We start from the raw sequence: 20,788 nt of genomic DNA on the forward strand, positions 1-20,788 counted from the left end.
GAGCCGCATATCGGGAGATATTTCATCCAACCGCAGCTTAAGGGCATCGTCCTACATGACAATGTAAATCCAAATTTACATAACTGAAATATTCACAGTCTTGCGTTTTAATCTTATAGCTGTTACATCAAAACAAAGCATTTAAACTTTGACAGTCGACTCTATTTCAATTGTGAAGAAACCCAGTAAACTTTTTCGCTCTAAGTTCTTCTCAAGAAATATCTTTTGCTCTATTTCCACCTGTTGGAAAATCAATCTATCGGAATGATTTGGCAGCAAGCACAACATTAGGTTCAAGAGTCTGGTATGTGCCCTATCATGCTCATGCTAAAAATGCTAAGTTGGTTTACTTAAGGGCAAAGATGAGCCTAGACGTTGCTTTTCTTCTGAGGAGTGTCAAAAGCTCTAATAATAACTTGATAGGCAATTTCAGGCAAAATCTGTCCAATTGAAGTAACTTCCTAGATGAAACAGCGGCCTTTATATTTTTTAATTAATAAAGAACCATGCAAAGTTGCTTTATGGCTGCATGGAAATACAATGAGGGTAGAATCTCAAGGAATCATAACGGAGCTTTTCCAATCACCGTTTTGTAACATATTGCATATCACTCGAATATTGACGAACTACCAAAAAAGTGTTCGTCAAACCCCTATCAGTTAAAAGAACAATCTAATTGTTACCTTAGTTACCAAATACTTATCTATAATCAAAACAAAGTTAAATATGACACAGAGATAAATAAATGATAAGACATATATCGCCATCTCTGTTTGATAAGCTCTTTGTCCAGAAAACTTGCGAACTGCTTGAACATGTAGCACCTTACCTCTGGATTGCTACATTCGATATTTTTGAGAATAAAGTGCTGGAAATATAGAAAGTATGGAATAAAAACAGAGGTGCACCCTGGGCATTTTTAGGCCTGGCAATTCACCCATTTGAATGAACTGACATCGCAAAATCGTTAGGAAGTGAGTAGGAAAAGTACTGCAATAATCCTGGTTATAATCGTGACGTACGAGCTGTAAAGCAAAGCTTCTTGCATCTAACAAATGTTTTGTACTTGGTGCAAGCTCATCGCAGAAATTCTTCACTGCCTTTCTTTACCCTTCTAATATTGCATTTTCTTGAAGGTGTTGAATAACATAGCCTCCATCTATACAATGCATACTAGACCAGCAATTTCACTGCTTCTACCCTAACAGTTTCACTGCTTCCATCCAAAAGTTTTGGACAAATCAAAAACAGCCAGTCTGAACTTCAGTTTATTGGTTCTTATAACAAAGAGCGTAGACTGTGATTTGACAAAAAAGGGGATATTTACACGCCCTATATCTTCCTTGGTTCTGCCATGCAAGGAAAGGTTGCGCTAGGATACTAAACAACCTTGAGAGACTTAAAAAGACTAGAAATTAATCCAGGAAACGAAACGGACACGGTATTACAGCAATATAGATAGATGCACAAGGACTTTCATTGAAGAGAAAGATTGTACTGCCCCCCCCCTCCCCTCCAAAGAAACTCTACAATTGATAAGTTTGTGGTCAATTTATAAATCATATCACTCTTTATGAGTTCATACCGAGCGAAATATTTAATGGCGTACCCTGCACATAAAGGTACTTCTCAGAGAAGAGTTGATCCCGAGAAAAATACACACCCCTCGAAGTTTGACCACATCATCTGAAAGAGAATTATCTAACTCCCTTATATGTGCCAATGAAAGATTTTAAATTTGGTAGGGGATTACTGATTTTATCTTGGTTTTTTAGGGTAGAACTAAGATTAAATTCAATGGCCTCTACTTGGAAAGAGATGAGCTTTTGAGAAGCTGAAGATGAACTTCTGGAATTGAAGGGCAAAAAATAATAAACTTATAAACCAACTCTTAATCTGCCTTTCGAATAAAATGAGCATGTACTGGAAATTTGAATTGGAACACAATCCATACTGTTTTACTACACTTCGCCTGCCAGAAAGGAGTGTAGCAGCTAGTGGCGTAATGAAGGCAGTCGGGGCCTAAAATTATAAGACAGAAGTATCGTGCAGGCCCTGTACTCATTCACCACATTTAAAATACCGGCATTAAAGAAAAGGCTTTTTGAGGGCCCTTTAGTTTTTAAGCTAAAGACAACTCTAGTCCGTTACGCCACTGGTAACAGCACACGTCACGTCAGAGCTCACACAATCCACTCTGTTACATTTATATAAATTACCTGGTAAAACCGTGCCACCATGAAAGATGTCCCTTCATCACCATTATTCACGCACCTTTGCCACCAATAACTGCATTCGATATACTTTGTTGGATGAGAGACAACGGTTCATAGATCAATGTTATAACAAAAACACTGTCTATTCATTGGTGTTGCATGGACAACAGGATGAATTACTTTTCTTAAATGCAGCTACATTTAAGATTTCCTAGTACCTTTCTAATTTCATCAGCTAATAAATCCGGCTCTGAATTCTCCTTAGAGCTCCTTGGCAAAAGTCTCTAGCCGAAAACAGACGATCTACGAAGGATTTCCATAAGGTACCGCTCTGATTTCGTATAGGTATAAGAACTTGTGATTTGGCTACACAGAGAGCATCCGTGTGGGAACGAATGTCTGCAATCTTAAAAACAAAAGCGCCTAAGCTGGGTTAATCAACACACCAACGCTGCATTGATCATATACGACTGGAAAGACTTAACTTTCAAAGTAACAGTAATAGGCTGTTTATCTAAAACTAAATCGAAAAGAATCGTCCTATCGCCTTCTCTTGATCGTTCATTCAATTCTTGTTTGCATTTCACTACGGTGTTTGTTTTTGGCAGTCAAGAGCATTGGAGGAAATTGTCATTGATTCGGATCTTATTTCAATTAATCGAAATTCCTGCTGGATCAATGTTTTGTACAAACGATTCAATGTTAAAATAAAGTCGTGCAGTTGTACTGCAGTTTTGGACTAGTGAAACATTGAACCACTGGCAGATTTTTGGGACTAAGTAAAGAAAATGGGGGCATGATCACACCCTGTTCTCAATTTAACATGCTCGGTCGAGTCTCCTGCTTTTGTCTGCGTCATACGTATGCTGGTCATAGATATGGTTCTGTATCCCCCTGCCCCTTAAATTACTAAAATCACACCCTGTCTGCTTCACAAGATCCAATTTCTCATGTGGGCAAAAATGAGCATAATTGTGATTTCAGCTATTTATTCTATTTCTATCTTAAATTTACGAGGTAAGTTATCTTAAACAATAGAGTTAGAATTTTTGTCCCCCTCTTAATACCGCCGGGGGGCGTATGACTAGATTCCCTCCCTGCGTCTTTCTGTACATCCCTTGCAAACCCCTAGTATACTTTTGGAGCTAGATGCAAGTGGCCGTCAGTTTGACTCATGATTTTTGCATTTGAATTTTCGTATTTGCTACATAGCATCCGAAGATAGTTTTAAGGACACTGAAAAGCAGAGCTTATCAAGCTGGTCCTTCTTCTCGAAGTGACCTCATTTCGTGATTCTTACGCCTGGAATTACAGTGAGCTGTTGAATGTCCTCTTTCTGAATGAAAGTTTCGTCAAGCCATAGGCTCGAAGCACGGACCCTTGAATCTGAAGTCAGTGCCATTAGTCACTGAGTTGTTCCTCCCTTTCTACATAGCCTTGCCTCTGCCTTTGCTTCAATTGAATTGGATGTAAGGAAAAGCTGGGTTTCTAACTTTAGTAACACAAAAGACTGCATCTCACGAGGCGATTGTGTGTGGGATGTGTAATATATCTATAAAAGAACATTGACGGCCAAAGCTTAGTCCTAATGCGCCGAAACGATGGTTTGATAAGGCAAACCTGCCGAAAGCTTTAAAAATTGATACCCTAATCTTCTCACGATGATAACAACAATTTAAAATCACCGTACTTTGAAATGGATATTTTGAATCAGTTCGGTGTTCTTAACAAAATGTGGACAGTAGATGGGTACATGGGTTTCGTAGTAGCGTGGAACGAGAACAAGGGCTTTCAAAGATCCTCTTTTTCATGCACCAATGTCTAACGACACGCCTTTATGTCTTTCACGTCATCATTTTGCCTCAGATAAGAAAATCATCTTGGTTATGCCATGGAACAGATTTCTAGCTGGTCAACAAAATTCATTAAACTTAGGAACTGTCCAATTCTTGTCACGCTTTCGCCATCTTGGCGACAACACCTCTTACTTAAAATACCGTTTACGAAGCAAAGATAAAAAAGGGTAAGAAAACATAAAAGAATAATTTATCTAAGTACACACGTAAACGAGCCAGTGGAAATTGAACTGAGGAATCACATTAAAAGAGACTATTTCTGTTACAGATTATGAGGCGGTAGTGTGAGTGCATGTAGCTTGCTCTTGTATTTGGAAGTTTTTAACGGCTATGGGTCTGTTCTTTGTCATGGAAGAGCTAAATTAAGAAGGAAATCTCTCAAGGTATCCGTGGCAGAACACGATATCCATACGATGTGACGTGCTATCGCTAAGCTCAAATAGCCACGATTAAACAAACACCGTGTGAATACACAAATACTAACACGACTCTGAAGCACGCTTACCAAATTCTCCTCGTTTGGTCACGAAACTGCGTTGTTGCTGAGGGCCAACATCAAGACACTCGGTCCTCTGCCTGCTCTCTCGGGATTAACATTCAAGTACTTTGTTTAGTGAATGAGATGAGTTATGCAAACATCAAGTCGAATCTAGGAAAATTAGTCTTAATAAAGGAACTGGTTGCCTGTGCGCGCAACAAAAGATCTAAAAGATGTGTTTGATCAGACCGTCTCATAGTGGTTAGGTACCTGCATGACTGCAGGTCTGGAAATTCTAGCCATATGTTTTACTAAATTATGTAAAATATTTATTAATCTGAAACCGGACTCGCAGTTCAGTGTCTATAACACCTTGTATTCAAGCCCTGCCTTCTCAAAAAACCTTGAACTAATAATGCACTATTTGCTTTGCTCCTTCGCAGGAGCTTAGGTTCTTAGTCTAACGCGGACACTGGTGGCAGATGTCGAAAGAGAATCTCGAGACCAAAAATGAGAATGGGGAGGAAAATATTCAGTCTTTCAGTAAAACGGGCAAATTACCAGATTCCAGAGCTTTATGATACCCAAACTGGTCCTGAACTGCTGAGTATGCATCGCTAATTAAAAAAATTGTTAGTGTAATAAAGTGTCAAAATCAGAAGCAGTCAACAACTGAAGAAAAGACGTCAGTTGTTTCCTCGTGCCTTTCGAATAAAAAACCAGGCCTATTTGTTTACATTTTTTCAAGATGCATTCAAACCATGCAGATTCTTGCTAATGCACCAAGATGGCGATGCCACTCTACAAAAATTGTGTTAGAGGCTCAAGTGAATATGGAACAGATTGGTTACGTCAATTGTGTCAAGCCTATCTGGAAAATAAACATTGCCCAAATTGTTTACAAACTTGCTAGAACTGAGCTATCGTTGTCCTAATGTAGGGTGGGGCTGTACAGGGCTAGTGTCCCGAGCCTCTACTTTTCATAACATTCGCCATTTTTTAAAAACATGTCTTCCATATTTCGTTAGTATGTTTCATTCAGACAAAGAAGGCTGACGCCAATTTTCATCTCTTTTCATCAAGATTATCAATGCGAAGTATCCCTGTTTGCACGCGGTTTGCACGCGGTTTGCACGCGGTTTGCACGCGGTTTGCACGCGGTTTGCACGCGACAAAATCATAGCAGCACGACCCGTGTTCTGCTATAAAGATAAAGATATTGGTTATGCCTTTGGTAAATGTAAGCAACGTATTTAATTTTCAGGAGGAAGGAACATTGGGACCATTTATGGACCGTTTAGTCAGAAAATCTTTTAAGAAACTCCTTCAAAGATTTTCTGACTAAACATGGTGATAATCTAAAAATTCAAACTATATACATTTCACAGAGTCGTTAGAACGTAACTCATTTTTCCCTAGGTGTGTGGGGGGGGGGGGTGGCTGCCCAATTCCCAGGCTGTGCTCCAGACCCCATGATTTCTACGTTTGTAACCTGGAATCTCATGATAGTAAACAGGTATTATTGCTCAGACAACTTTGTTTGTTCATGTGCCGAGTCTGTTGTCACCGTTGTCGCTACTTTTTGTTTCGTGTCTGATTGCGTCTGGTTATGTTGCCTTCTCAAACATCAGCTGACTCTCGGAGTTATTTGCTATTTAAAAGCAACCTCTTCACGCTGGAAGGTCAAAACCCGACTCCTTCTTTTAAGAATTCTGCTTGCAAATGAACTATAATCTAGTATTGGAGGCTTTTCAAATTATGAGGGGCAAAGAGAGAGTGATACACACCGATGAGCAAAAAACTCTATGAAATCTCGTACAGTTTTGGTGAAAATCCTATGGTCTTATCTGAAACCTCTTGGAAATCCTTTTCTTTTTGCGGAGAAAAGGGACATTCTTCAATACGTTTGGGGCTTACCCCTAGTGCCTCCCTGGTTCCAACGTCCCTGATTGCAATGTATCAATAACGAACACAACAACACCAAAAAGTAAGGAAAAGGGACATTCTTCAATACGTTTGGGGCTTACCCCTACTGCCTCCCTGGTTCCAACGTCCCTGATTGCAATGTATCAATAACGAACACAACAACACCAAAAAGTAGAGGCATCATACACGTTATTGACAAAAAGACCGTTTATAAAGAAATTAATAGATCGAATCTCTCAATGATTGAGAAACTTTACACGCTCGTCCTTGCTTCGATAGGTCTACAAGAGCATGCACCAAATTTGCGTAGTTTTGCTATTTAGACATCATAAACAAGGAAGGGTCGAAAAACAAACTCGTGGAAACGGGGATCGAGCCGTATTCGATCATTATCCAAATCCAAGTTAGAGGAAGCTACCCCACTTTATTTTCAGAGCTGAATAGCAAAGGCTGCAAGTATATCGAGAAGGTGCTTGGAACACTCTTAACGGCGTGGTTTTGTGACATGTTTTTGGAAGCACTCCCTTGACACCCTCCACCAGTGTTTGCATGTGATCACGGGGCTATACTTCAAACCTGTAACTGATGCTGATACTGATAACAAATAGGTGTTGCTACCACTAGTGGTTGCTGCCTATTTCATGTTGCGCACAATACGGTTACAGTAGCAACCATAATTCCGCTGCGGATCCAAAAATATAAAGTGTTCTTATTAGCGTGAACTTTTAATTCTTATTCTATGCCAATTACTTTTGTTTTACTGCAATCGACATTTGTTTCATAAAGTATGTATGTGGAAGACATCTACCGTTTGAAGTATCAGTAAACCATTGTTTGCAGGCCGTTAACTACTCTAGAAATAGATCTTGCATACCTTTGGCAATTGTAGCAATAGCATTTTCAAACTTACCTCAAATCAGAGCATAATTTGGTAGATCATGACCTTGCTCCAACTTAAAAAGCAGGGGCGGGCGAGACTGTCCTCCACATCTCTTGATCTCGCTTTCTATGTTCGGAATTTGGGTTAAACAACAAAGAACGCGTGACCTAGAAAGCCATGCTGTGGAATAGCAACATTGCAGAAGACCACAAGAATTCCAATAATCAAGAGGCAAAAACACTTTCGGCTTCCGGTCCCAGACAGCACTCGGACAGCACCTCGCGAGCAGCACGAAACAGCTATCTCCTCCGCAACGAGCTTAGCAATATCAAGCCGTCATTTCTGCAATGACGTCAGAGGGCCTTAGTCGGAGGGGGTGGTATAAATTTATTTCACTATTGTAGCCTCCATTGCACTAATTTATTTCGCAATTGGAGCCCGGTTTTGAGAAATGGCTTGTTTTTCGCATTTCAAAATGTACAACATGCTAGAATGATCTTTTGCTTCTGCACAAAGTTTTTGATAGAAAGGAAAGAGGGTTGATGTAATCCAGTGCCGATCTCTTTCCGCGTTCATGTTGTCACAACTTCCGCTAATTTCTATCTTACTTTGGATTCTAAAGTTTAAAGTTTACTTTTTTCTAAAGTTTAGAACAACCGCATTTTCTCTTTTAGCAGCTACCCTGTCGCCCCCTTCCCTGCTGCCCCAATCCTTCTGGCCCTTTTCCTTGTACTCCCTGTTGTCTCTTTCCATCCCTAGTTTGGCTTCCATTCCAGGTCCTTCTTGCCCCTTTTCTTGCCCCTATTTCTCCTCTTTCTCCTGCCCCTTTTTCTCCTGTCACCTTCTCCCTCGCTCCCTTCCCTCGTTCTATCTTTCCTCATTCCGCCTTGCTCCTTTCCCTTTTCAATCTGCAAGTTTTTCGCTACTCTTACAATGTTTATATTACGAATAAGCATTCCCGTCAAATTATAAACCGGAGATTGACTAAGAATGTTGCTTTGTCAAAGTTATTAAAATGCCCTGCGAACATCTTGTGCCTTGCCAGAAGGGTGCCATAAGCCCCACACTCCTGGCAATTTCCCCCTGCTTTTATAGATCTGTTCACTGGTCTCATGCACAGAGATGAAGAGTCTTGACTACGACATGTAAATCAAAATGTTTATCTCTGCTTCTATACCTGCTCTTTTCAGATTTCTGGGTTCTGGCTCGTGTTATACCCGGGCACGTGTTGTTATCGAAGGTCGTGAGTTATCTTTTTGTGAATATAAAGCAGTTGTTTACAAATTCGTTCTTCGGTACAACATCACGTTATGGTTTTTCTATTATATATTTTAAAACTGAAAAAACTGACACTCTCGATGAAATAAGATTTTTGACACACAAGAGCAGCACTGTTGCCATGTGTGAAAATAATTTGAAACTTGATTTCTGATGTTTACGTTTAAGAGATAATTGAATTATATGTCATTATCAACAAAGTTTCATTTCACATTTGTTCTTTTTAATGAAAAGAATTGCTAATGGTGATATGATTTCAAAGATATCTTAGTTAAAGTCAACTACTGAAATGGAGCATGTAGGTATTGCCTTACAGAACACAGTTATAGAGTATCAAAGAGGTAATAAGCTTGTCCGTTGACTGACCTCGTACTTGATTCACAAATCCATTCGTCAACCTTGCAAAGAATCCTGCATTCCACTGCAGAGGCGTCAACTGTTCTCTATTCCCTATGGCAGCAAATTGACCCCTGTGTTTCCAAGGCTGCCACTTATATTGCTCCAAGCAAAAGGCAGCTTATGGCTTCATATGAAGAGAGTTTTGTTGTCATTGCCATACTTCGCTTCTCAACCACATGTTTAGCAAATGTGAGTCTTAGCAATGTTTAGCCAAATGGTTTTGTTTAAAGGGGGAATCAATGGCACAGCGGGCTCTTTGGCAAATACTTTTGTTCTTGTTCTTATGATAATCTTTGACAAAAACATGGCGGCAAAGAAGCAGAAAAGATTTTATTTCCATTGGGGGAGATCGGTCCCGCGCACAGTCGCGTAGTGCTTAGCAGGTAATAAAAAAATTGTTAGCTAGAAAAGCAAGTGAGAAACTTTGATTTTGGAAAGAGTCAGTGGCTTTTTGGGTCATTGCAGACAAGACGTGGGAAAATTTTTTAGTTTAGGTTCGAAAATTAATCTAAACATTTCTTGAAATCCTTTCTTACCTTCGTGCATGCATTGTTTCCAGTTGATTCAGCATATTTCTATATTGATTTTAACAATGCCAAGAAAATGAAAAAATTAAATTGAAATGAAAATACTCACTTTTTCTCCATTTTGTTCAAATTAGGAGAGAATTTTAGGTCCAATGAAATTTGGGGCCTTTTTATGAATTTATTGTAAACAGGCAGATAGGAATAACGGTTAATCGAAGCTGTAGAATTATTCTGTCTTCTCTGGCTCGAATATTAACAAATTATTTAATGAGGATAATTAGGCATTTTATTTCGAAATCCATAAATGTCTTTTACTGCTTTAGCCCTCCTTTTCTTCTATTTGTCAGATATTTTCAAATGTCAGCATTGCACTTGGCCAGTTAATAAATTTGCTTTCACGTTTCCGCTCTTCCGCTAAGCCTAATTTGTATTATTAGATATATTTCAATTGTGGGAGAGTGAGGAATTTGCCTAATGGCAAACGACTCGGTAGAACAGAAAATAATACATCTGTTTTGCAAAGTTGGACATTGTTCAGAATTCTGGCAAATCACAAAGTGCAATTGATAAAATTAAAACAGCTCCTCGGCTCGCATAACATGCAAAGATAGTCAAAGAATGCGGTGTGCTCTTTTTCGTAAAATCTTTATTTAGTATCTTTTCATGAGTGGGAAAATTGCGCGTAATTACACACACAAGGACACACCCTGGAGAATCTGTTGTCTCAAATGAGATAGAGAAACAAGCTTGTCGGATCTCATGACCAGCGGCTACTCTAAGCGTGCATCAAACTGACATGCGCAGTCACCTTCTAGTCCTCGTGCAGCACTGGCGAGTGGGTTTGTGGACATGGCCTGCAAGTCAGGTTGCATTTTGTCCATCTAATGCCAACAAATTTTAAGAGAACTGATTGGAGTCAAGGGAAAATTAACATTTGATAATTTTCAGCAAGAGATGTTTTCTTTCCTTCAAGATTAAACATGATTCCCGGTGCATTGACAACGAGTCGTTTAGGCCCGACTGGCCTAAATTTTGGAAAAGAAAGTAAATGGTATGTGACACATATTGAAGACAACAGTGGTTTCTTTTACTTGCAGCAAAGCGACAGTTCAATATCAGTGAAATATGAACGGCTCAGCCAGGAGATGGAATCGGCAATTGCGGCAGGCAAGCTTCCATGCTTCAGCTCAGTTCCTGGAATTGGTGAGCTGTGTGTTGCGCAGTTCACCGAGGACGAGCTGTGGTACAGGGGGCAAATTTTGAGCATAGATGAAGAAGATAACGCAGAACTTATTTTTATCGATTATGGAAACGGTGAGGTATTGCCTTGGAAAGCATTAAGAGTGATCCCAGAAGAATTCAGAGAGCTGCCTCCACAGGCAATTCAATGTCGTCTGGCAAACATAGACCCAGTTGGGGGAATTTGGAGCAAGAAGGCAATAAAGCTTTTGAGGGAGTTGGTACTGGACAGAGAGCTTGTTGGGGTCCCAACCCATTTGTGTAAAACAAGAGCTGTAGTGATAAAACTTTTTGGAGATGTTGAGAAATCAGTTGTGGTTGCCAAACAACTTGTGATTGCTGGTTTTGCCCACTGGAAAAAAGTGAAGTCCTCATTAAGCCAGTCAAGCTCTAGCACCTCCAGCTCAGTTAGCGCTTCACTGTCCGTCACTGCTAAACCAGGTGGACCAGGAGAGGTACATCTTAAAGCTGGTTCTCATTATGATTTGTGCCTTTCACACACAGATAGCTTGGATAGCTTCTACTGCCAACCAATTCAGTATAGGGAGAGTTTCAGGCAGATGGATGATGAATTGCAGCAATTTTATAGCTCAAGCCAACATGACAGTCTCAATCTGGTAAACGTGAATGTTGGCCAATTCTGTTGTGCAAAATTCTCAGAAGATAGATGGTATAGAGGCACCATAAAGCAATTGCATGGGGGCAACAGGTGTGAAGTGCAGGCTGTTGATTACGGACACAGAGAAGTGTTCCCGGTTTCAGTGATAAAGGAATTACTCACCAAATTCCATAATCTCCCAGTTATAGGTCTCCATTGCGGTCTCCGTGGTATCAAACCAGCTGACCAGGAAGCTGCATTTGATGAAGAAATTGTAAAGAAATTTGAAGACATGATCATAGATAAAGATTTAGTAGGCCTTGTAAATACAGTTGAGGACTCAGGGAAAGTCCTTTTAACAATTTATGACACAACAGAATCAAGGGATGGGGTAAATGTCAACAAAGAGCTTGGTAAATTAAGCAAAGTAGTATTTGAAAAAAGCAAAGAGGAATCTTCTGGAAGAAGCTTCAGTTCACAAAGTGTTGGTCAAGCAAATGTGCAGCTACATTTTGTGGGTATGAGTTTGAACCCAGGTGATGCTGAAGTTGGCTATGTAGCATTCGCAGTATCACCATTTGATTTTAGCTGCCAGGTAGCGAAGAATCTTACAAACCTGGATAGCATGATGAATGATTTGAATAATGAGTACGCCAGTTTGAAGCCAGGACAACAGAAACTGCAGATATTTCAACCAGGAACTCCATGTTGTGCAAGGTACAGTGAAGATGGCAGGTTCTACAGAGCAGAACTGGTCAAAGTTGAAGGTCTGAATGCAAAGGTACGGGTATTAATAATATTATGTATATATGCATTTATATTCAGCATTGCAAATATGCACTTGTTGTTTTGAAAACATTTTGCATGTTTCTTTTTGCAATCCTTAACAATTTAACCTTGCTCTTTGTGTATTTGAGGATTTCAGTCTGTCTGTGTTTTGGTTTTGAAACAGAGCATACCTGAATACCCTTAATCCTTGAATCAGCCCCCTAATTTACCTGAATATTTACCACCAAGTTTGGCCAAATAACATGTTTTTGTCGAAATCAATGGACTTTATTTCTATGATATGCTATTTTTCAGGTAAACAATACTAATTACTTAAATTGTTTCAAATTTAACTTTTCCCATACCCAATATTTATCTATGAAGCAGAAAAAATATTATTTTGTTCCTAGCCCTAGTTACTAGCCTAAGTCTCGAGCAAAGAACTTTCTGATGGAAATAAATGAAAGGGCTGTTCTTTGGTTTCTAAAAAAACAAGGCAACCAAACAACTTTCAGATATGAATTGAAGTTGTGATTATGAAAGGAGCTGTCAGAATGTGAAACTTTCTTTGGCTTTTTTGTAGATATTCTTTGTTGATTATGGAAATGATGAACAGTGTAGAGCAGACGAGTTGAAACATTTAAAAAAGGAGTATCTAAAGCTACCCAAGCAGGCTTTCAAGTGCAAACTTTCTGGAATTGAGATTCCTGCTAGTGGCAACTTTTCACTGGATGCATGCAAGAAATTCAATGATATGGTCATTGACAAAGAGTTTACCATCAGTATCATCCAAATTGACTCTGACGGTTGTGCAGAAGTAAGCTTAGTGGAAAAAAATGACAGCAATGTAGCAAGGTTTGATGCAGCCGAGGTGTTAATTGAATCTGGCTTAGCTTCACAGGCAAAATCCAATTTCACAGGTATGCTTTTTGTTATCTTTCTTTGCTTTTCATTTCTGCATTGAACTTAAATAAATCATCATCATCATATTCTGTTTTACCTCCATTTTACATTCTGGCATGCGTTGGATGGTTCATTAAAATTGACTTCAAGACCTGTTTATTCTTTGCCAAGTCTCTGGTGACACCTTTTTGCTTCAGATCTGACTTGATTACTTCCTTCCATGTTTCCTTGGGTCTCCCTTTGGCAAGGAAACATGGTCTTCTTCCACTTCTATTGTTCTGCACTTCCTCATGCACGAAACAAACAGTATATACTTTTGAAATGGATTTTGAATTCTAAAATTCAGTTTCTGTATCATATATTTTATCTGATTTCTGTTTCCAAGTTCTTGAATAGTATTGATATCCTGTTTAGTTTTTTAACATGGTACCTATCAATATGCAGCCTGCTTCATTGGAAGTTTCAGCTAAATTTTGCTGTCTTTTTTAGGAAACCTTGGACCTACAGTAACCAATAAGCCATATACAGAAGTTGAAGTTCCAATTGGTGATTATGTAGATGTGATGCCAACAAGTGTTGTCTCACCAGACCAGTTTTGTTGCCAGCTCTTTGAGAAATCTGATGTAATTGATGATATGATGGCAGAGCTGGAAAATGCTTATAAAAATAGCCAGGTACCAAGGAACATGCAGTTGAAGAACGGGATGCCTTGTGTTGCCTTATATCCAGGTAACAGTTTGAGATTTGTATTGCATTGTATGTGTGTTAATTATGGATAATTATGGTCTGCACCAGGACAGCATGATATATTTTGTACCAAGAAACAGCATTCAGAATTTGCAATTCTTCTGTAAAATTTTCCTGATAGTGTATTGTTCATGCCTTTTGTTGTGTATATCAAGCTTCCACAAATACATATGTGTATGTCAGGTCTCTTATTAAAAAACGAAACTCTTTTGAGTTGAAGGTCTTACATGTTTTAACCTTTACCAATCTTTTTAAAAAAAACTAAACTGTATATTTAATTGGTTAGTTGATTGTCACACTAGTTAATTGCTTTGAACATTTGGATAAATGGAATGAGGTATGAAAATGGAGATAGTTTGATTTGTTTTCATTTTGGATTAGAATTTTATGTGACTCATAGTAGCAGAGACCGTACATAGATTTGACAATAATAAGATATTGTTGGGTCCTGTATGATTTTCTTAGGTTCAGGGTGTAAAAAGAAACTGGAGTATTATTGTTGTTCTTTTATTAAGGATAACAGTTTCTTGTATATCTGTATGAATATGGTAGTTGAACATGGTAGCAAAATTCCATAGTTTCCAGAGCAGAGACGGTAGCAGTAAAAGCTGAGCCACAAATTGTTGAAACCATGCCCTTTTGATATTACAGAAAGACTTACATTTGTTTGATCTCAGTATTACACCTTCCTATCAATGCTGCTTTAAACAGATAAATATTTAAAAAAAGAATACAGCCACTACCCAAAAAATTTTGTTCACTTCTAAAGAAACCTGGTAAACCTTATTTCAAGAATGGGCTGGTTGCCCCCCCCCCCCCCCAAAGAATCCCATTGATCTCCAGTTTGCCTTATAAGTTCAGTTGCCCTAGCAATGGTTTATTTAAGTGAGCTAGTGTCTTGATTCTCTTTCTCCTCTCTTCCAGTTGACAATCTTTGGTACAGGGCAGTTTTGGTACGTGCAGTAGGCCAACAGGTTGACGTCAGCTATGTTGATTATGGTAACAACGAAACAGTCTCACGTGACAACATCAGACCAATGTATGCAAAGTTCATGTCATTGCCAGCGCAGGCCTTTGTTTGTTCGCTTGGTGACGTCAGACCCAAAGACAGCAGTGGTTGGTCAAAAGCTTGTATAACTGAGTTTTCCAATATGGTCGTTGAAAAGCAGTTGATCGTTTTGGTCAAGAGAAAAGGTATGCAAGTATATAAATGTGTATTTATAAACTCAAAATTGAACCTTGAACCAAAAACAGAAGTCGTCAGAAAATCCGGAATGTCAATATTATCAAAATTTTAAAGTTTGATGGCCTTTCTGTCTATTCTTAAATTGGGTTTTTAAATTGTTTTCAAATATTTATCAAGAGTAGGAAAATTGAAAATATAAATAAAAACCTGGTTCTTTTTTGAAGTTTATAAATTGATTAGGATTTGTGGTTGAAAGGTTAACAAGGGAATGAGGCAAAGTATGAAACGGTTTCTGTGGACATATTATAACGCCCTTCTCCTGAAGTTCTGCACCAAGTTCTGCTAATTGGTTTTCTGTTGCCATTTTATTGCCCGATCCTATTGAAGAAAGTTATTCAGCTTTGAATTTGCAGGTTTTTTAAAAATCATAAATACAATAGCTTGAAAAGGCCCGTTGTGAGAATTTTTTTGAAAATTTTTGGGAGTGCCCCTTCTTTTTTCCCAGCAATAGACCCCAGTAGGGTATTATTATGGAATACGGGTACACGCATCTCTGCAACCTTAATTTGCTAAAGGTTCACATCCAGCGAATTTCACCTAAACTTAATTTGCGTTGAATTAACCATTGCATCCGAACTCCTTCGGTTAAGAATGTTCAGTGTATAATGGTCATTATAAACGAATCAATTTGTTTCTTACGATATCATTGAATTTCGGTTCCGATGATGTGATTTATTTTGCAACAGTCGCAAGATTCCCAGACAAGTAATTTCTAAACAAACAGAAGTTTCCAAGTTAGGCCAGTCGCAAATCTAGATACAGCTTTAAACCTAATTAGTGTTTGGTGAACACCTGTTTTTGTGGATATAAGATTAAACCGAATATCATGAAATGGAAATATTCAGATCAGCAGAATGGATCCAAATTGCTTTCCCAGCTGAAAGAACAGGAATGGACAATTCGGTCTCCCTCGCGCCCGGGACGACCGTTTTTTATCTGCGGGAGGCCGCTTATTATAACACAGGGTAACTTCGGGCACCCAAGTTTTTACTGGAAATATCTACCCTTGTCGCCAGATTTCCGTTTGGGAAAACCACAGGCATAAGCGGGAGACCACTGAAATAGCGACTCTTCCAAAGGGGGCCACCTTTTTGCCCCTGAAGATATAGCTTTTACTGTAGTACAAAAGTCCTGGCTATAAAATCAGGTTGTATTTTTTTAAAGGAAAAACATCATTGCGCTTTGTTTCCTTACAAGAATTTTGAAACCATTTACTTTCGCATATTTTTCTAGATTTGAGATAGACTAGATTTGACAATGCGTGTTATAACAAAAGTGACGTAATGCATAGTATCAGGGGCGGACCTTGGTCAAATATTGGGTGAGGGACAAGTCTATTGTTTTGATAAGGTTGCGTCAAATTTTCCCATTTTTTAAAAAAAAAATCACCATTGCCGTCCAAAATATTTGGAGGGGGCGATCTCCCCCTCGCCCTCTAGGTGTCCGGCACTATTAAATATGATATCATTTCAACAGAAAAAGGCAATATAAAATAAATCTCTTCAGAATGGGCCTTCCGGAAGCTTGAATCGAATTTTGCTGTTCTTGATTTTCAATTTCTTATATTGGTCAGTCAAATGGCATTATAGTAATTTTTGTAATACGGATAATCTCACTTTCAGAATTGAGAAGTTTCGAATAGAAAAACGTTATTTGCAGATATGTAATATGCAATTGTTACTATTTTTCCTTATTTATCTTTGTTTTCTGTATAAGTTGTTAGTATTATTTTTTCCAGTTTCGATGATGCTGAATGAGTTCGGGATATCGTTCTTCTTAGAAATAACTTCAAGCATATATTTTGCTCTTCTAATCTAAGTATGTTTTTGTCATACGTAACCTTATCGTATTGCTCAAGATGATTTTGTCTTCAAAAATGAATCGTAGACTTCTCTTTTCAGACAAAAGCAACTTACATCACGTCGAATTACTGGACACTTTAACTAATCGAGAAAAACAAACAAGTATCGCGGAATTGTTGATAGAAAAAGGTTTTGCACAGGCCGTTGCTCCAACCCAGGGTGCAGCTAGCTCTGTGGGTGCGGCTAGCTCTGCAGGTGGGCCTGTCCAAGGTTCTTCATCAGAGATCCCAACTGTCAATGTCAAAGAACAAGAAGATGTTGAGATCACGTTTGTCGAGAACCCATCTTCGTTCTTTTGTCAGGTGATTTTCTTGCACCGTTAATGATTTCTTTGTGTATTTTTTGTAAGAATCGATAAAAGTTTGGTTTGAACGATAGACAGTTCTGGGCTGCTATTCTCATATGCGAGAAAACCGCTTAGAAAAGAAATTCGCTTTTGTTGTATAGAATAGGATGGTTCTCAGTTGCTACTCTGAATTTACGACTGGTGCCATCATCAGGCAACTGTTAATATACTCTCTGTTGTTGTTATGTATTTAGTTGTGACGACCCTGGATGTATCGGGAATTTCGATGCTCGGTAGTAAAGGAACTCTGTAAATGGTGATGCTAAGTTGCTTCAAATGCCACTTTCTTTAGCTAATCCAAAATTTATAATGTTTATAACGAAGATATTGAAGCAAGTGTCGCAAAGAAACGGCTTGTGTTAGAGTCTATTATTTTGAGCACATAGAAGTTGAACCATGTGCTATATTATTCGATGTAGGTGATAAGGATGAAGTTTAAATATTGGTAGATCTTTCGGCCTAAATGGCTTTAGACCAAAAGGATCTTGATTTCATTCTTTTTGTTTTTTGGGCTTAGAGGAGTATCACTCAGCAGATCTTGGTATTTTTTGCAACTTTCAATAAAACATGTTATTTTACAGCAAACATCTGCAGCCGAAAAAGTGGAGATTTTAATGGGAAAATTGGAAGATACATACGTGAATATTGGGCCTAATGATTTAAAGATGACGTCACCGAAACAAGGAAGCCTTTGTGCGGCAAAGTTCAGTGAAGACGGGGCCTGGTACAGAGCGAGGATCGTAAAAGTTGTCGATAGAGCGAAAGTTGAAGTTCAGTACATTGATTACGGGAACTGCGAGGTGGTTGCATTGAATGATTTGAAAGAGTTGAAGGGGGAATTCCTGAAAGATGCGGCCTATGGTCTACACTGTTCGTTAGCTGGGGTAGGTGATTGGTTTGTTTATTCTAATGCCATGGCTTTTTAACACGTACAATACAGCATCAATATAGTGAATGCCTTTAGGACAGAGTTTTTCTCATGTTCGGAGTTACTGTTGCCTTAAAGGCTCTTTCTGGGGCCTTGACAACAGGGGAAACGTAGGGAACAAAAATTTATTCCCATCGTTAAGTTGGACTCGTTCACTGTTTCACGAGGTGGAAAAACCCATCATTAGAACTGTTTATTTTGTTTTGCCAGTTGGTTTCTTCCAAACATTGTCTATTAGTGCCATAAGAGAAGTGTTGTGAGCAGTGTTTCGTTTGATACGAATCTGGTCTTTGATTGAATAAGGGTAGAACTTTTGCTTAAATCTTCTTTTGAACCAAGTTCGTTTTCATTAAAAAATTGAGTTGAAGTTAAGAAACGGTTTGATTTTGCTACTTCTAATGTCGGGAAGGAACATAAAATTGATTAGAGACAGAACCATTCATAAGTTTATGAAAATTAAAGACGTAATGGGGCTATAATTCACTGAAAAATGATGATTGTTATAAATAAAATGTATTTATAGTCTTAACATGATATATTCAGTTACCCTAAATTCCATGCAATAATCTAAACCATTGCTCTTAATGATATAATGGGTGTTACCAAAAACGGAAAATTCCCCTTTTCAAAACTGCAAAGTGCCAGACAGACAAGGCTCGACACTTCAGAACGCAGAGATTTCGAATCGCTTATCCAACGTAGCTTGAATGTTAAGCAAAGGGAGTTGCAGGTCTTTCTTGGAACACTTTCTAGTTCAAAGTATTTCTGTTGGCCAGAGAAAGGGGATTTAATCTCGCTATCTCCATTTTGAGAGAATGTCTTCTCGATAAGTAGAGTTTCTCTGTTCCAAAACCAACCTCCCCCCTTCCTTTGAGAATCGATGAATATTTCTGTTGTTTTGCAGATATCATCTACATCAGGAAACTGGGAAAAATCCAGCGTCGATCGATTTAAATCAATGCTCGATTACAAAGTACTCAGCGCCAAGTTTCATACAAAACAACCCCCATATCAAGTCTCGCTTTTCGAAGATGGAAAAAGCCTTGCTGAGACAGCTCTTGGTCAAGGTATTGGGATCGCAGCAGCTTCGTCAAATCAAAACCAGGGGTACAACAATCGTAAGTTAGATGTTGGCGCAGTGGAAAGCGTCTACGTGGCACACATTAATGGCATGAGTAACATATACTGTCAATTGACACGAACAGAGAATGATTTGTATGCCTGTGAGTATTGCAGAAACATTTTGCGGCTTTATTTACATATATATATATATGTTTGTTACAGCCAAATCAAGGATAGCAAACCAAAGTCACGTCAGAATTTGCAACCTTTCTTTAGTGCCTATTCAGCACTGAGTTGCTTACAAACTAAAAATTAACTACAAACCAAAAAGCCAAAGGCTAATAGACAAAATTATTGCATTTTCTGACCATTCTGATCTGAATTATTGCAGTTTAAGATCATATCGATTTGTGATAACTTTACATTTTTAGCTGTAACTCAGAATTGCGTGTCTAATAATTTTTCAGTGCAACGGGATTTTGAACAGAGTGCAATTATTCAGCATAAACCTTCTGGAGTTGTTAGCTGTTTCTTTCTCTCCCCATGTCAATTTCACAGTTCAAGATTTTTTCTATTTCAGTAATGGATGAAATCGCAAAGAAGGTCAACAATTTGCCAAAAGTCTCATCTGTGACAACCGGAAAAGCAGTTTGTGCCATGTTTAGTGAAGACAATGGATGGTATCGCGGAGAAATCGAGGATGCACGTGGAAGCGGCTCAGCCCGAGTTCGTTTTGTAGATTACGGCAATTTCGAAGAGGTGAAGATGGCATCATTACGAGAATCGGCATCGGAATTTCTAGAGCAACCAAAGCACGCCCTTCTATGCTCAATAGACGACGGCAATTTAATGTGGAAAGATAATGCGGCAGATCTCCTACTGCAATTGACTGGAGACAAGGTAATCAGTATGGCTGTGAAGGCGAAACAGGGTGGGAAATACCTGGTCGAGCTTCGTGATGAATCTGGCATGGCCTTAACCTCAAAACTTGCAACGCAGAAGAACTCCCCCGCTGGTCCTCAGAGAGATGTACGTCAGCCTCTAAGGAATTCAGCAAGTGCAAGACTGCCTCTTCCAAAGCCCAAGACAGGTGTCGAGATTAGTTTTTACGTCACACATGTAGACTCTCTATCTGAAATATACATTCAAGACGCTTCAGATACCGATAAGATTGACGAGCTCATGCAAAAGCTTGAAGAAGTCCCAAAGGAAAAAGCCGGTATCCAAACTGTAGAACCCGGGCTCCCATACATTGCTATTTTCTCAGAAGACCAGGCACCGTATCGAGCGGTAGTTGAGAAGAAGACCGGTTCAAATGTAACAGTCCGGTTCGTCGATTACGGGAATGCGGAAGAAAAGAGCATCAGTGAACTTTTCCGATTACCTCAAGACATGTTGAACATCCCGTCGTTTTCCATCAAATGTTCCTTGAAAGACGCAAAGATGCCATCCAATGAGAGCGGTCTGGAGAAATTCAGAGAGATTGTTTTTGACAAAACGCTGAAAGGTACGGACCATTGTTTTTGTTA

The 20,788-nt window shown here is 38.9% G+C and overlaps 2 protein-coding genes across 11 annotated transcripts in view; one reads left to right on the forward strand and one right to left on the reverse strand.

Annotated features, from left to right (window-relative positions):
- LOC135689067 (uncharacterized) overlaps nt 1–20,788 on the reverse strand; it is a 31,043-nt gene that overhangs the window by 2,587 nt on the left and 7,668 nt on the right. Inside the window, exons 1-2 of one of the 10 annotated variants that reach the window (XM_065206182.2) lie at nt 9,001–9,567; nt 1,610–1,686 (exon numbers count right to left, since the gene is read on the reverse strand). The exons of 1 other annotated variant lie outside the window; for it this stretch is intronic. The gene's annotated coding sequence lies outside the window, so the exon portion shown is untranslated. 8 more of the 10 variants (XM_065206176.2, XM_065206181.2, XM_065206175.2 and 5 more) reach the window with 8 other exon arrangements.
- LOC135689222 (uncharacterized) overlaps nt 10,353–20,788 on the forward strand; it is a 41,492-nt gene continuing 31,056 nt past the window's right edge. The window contains exons 1-8 of the mRNA XM_089110124.1: nt 10,353–12,178; nt 12,749–13,085; nt 13,558–13,797; nt 14,740–15,009; nt 16,963–17,225; nt 17,851–18,153; nt 19,102–19,420; nt 19,840–20,784. Of these exons, the coding sequence (XP_088966250.1) occupies nt 10,541–12,178; nt 12,749–13,085; nt 13,558–13,797; nt 14,740–15,009; nt 16,963–17,225; nt 17,851–18,153; nt 19,102–19,420; nt 19,840–20,784 (4,315 nt within the window). The 5' untranslated portion in view covers nt 10,353–10,540. The remainder of the gene's footprint in view (nt 12,179–12,748; nt 13,086–13,557; nt 13,798–14,739; nt 15,010–16,962; nt 17,226–17,850; nt 18,154–19,101; nt 19,421–19,839; nt 20,785–20,788) is intronic.

The sequence above is a fragment of the Rhopilema esculentum genome, chromosome 9 (genome assembly GCF_057945365.1).
Source record: "Rhopilema esculentum isolate cy_ngs chromosome 9, ASM5794536v1, whole genome shotgun sequence".
In the NCBI taxonomy this organism is placed as follows: Eukaryota; Metazoa; Cnidaria; class Scyphozoa; order Rhizostomeae; family Rhizostomatidae; genus Rhopilema; species Rhopilema esculentum.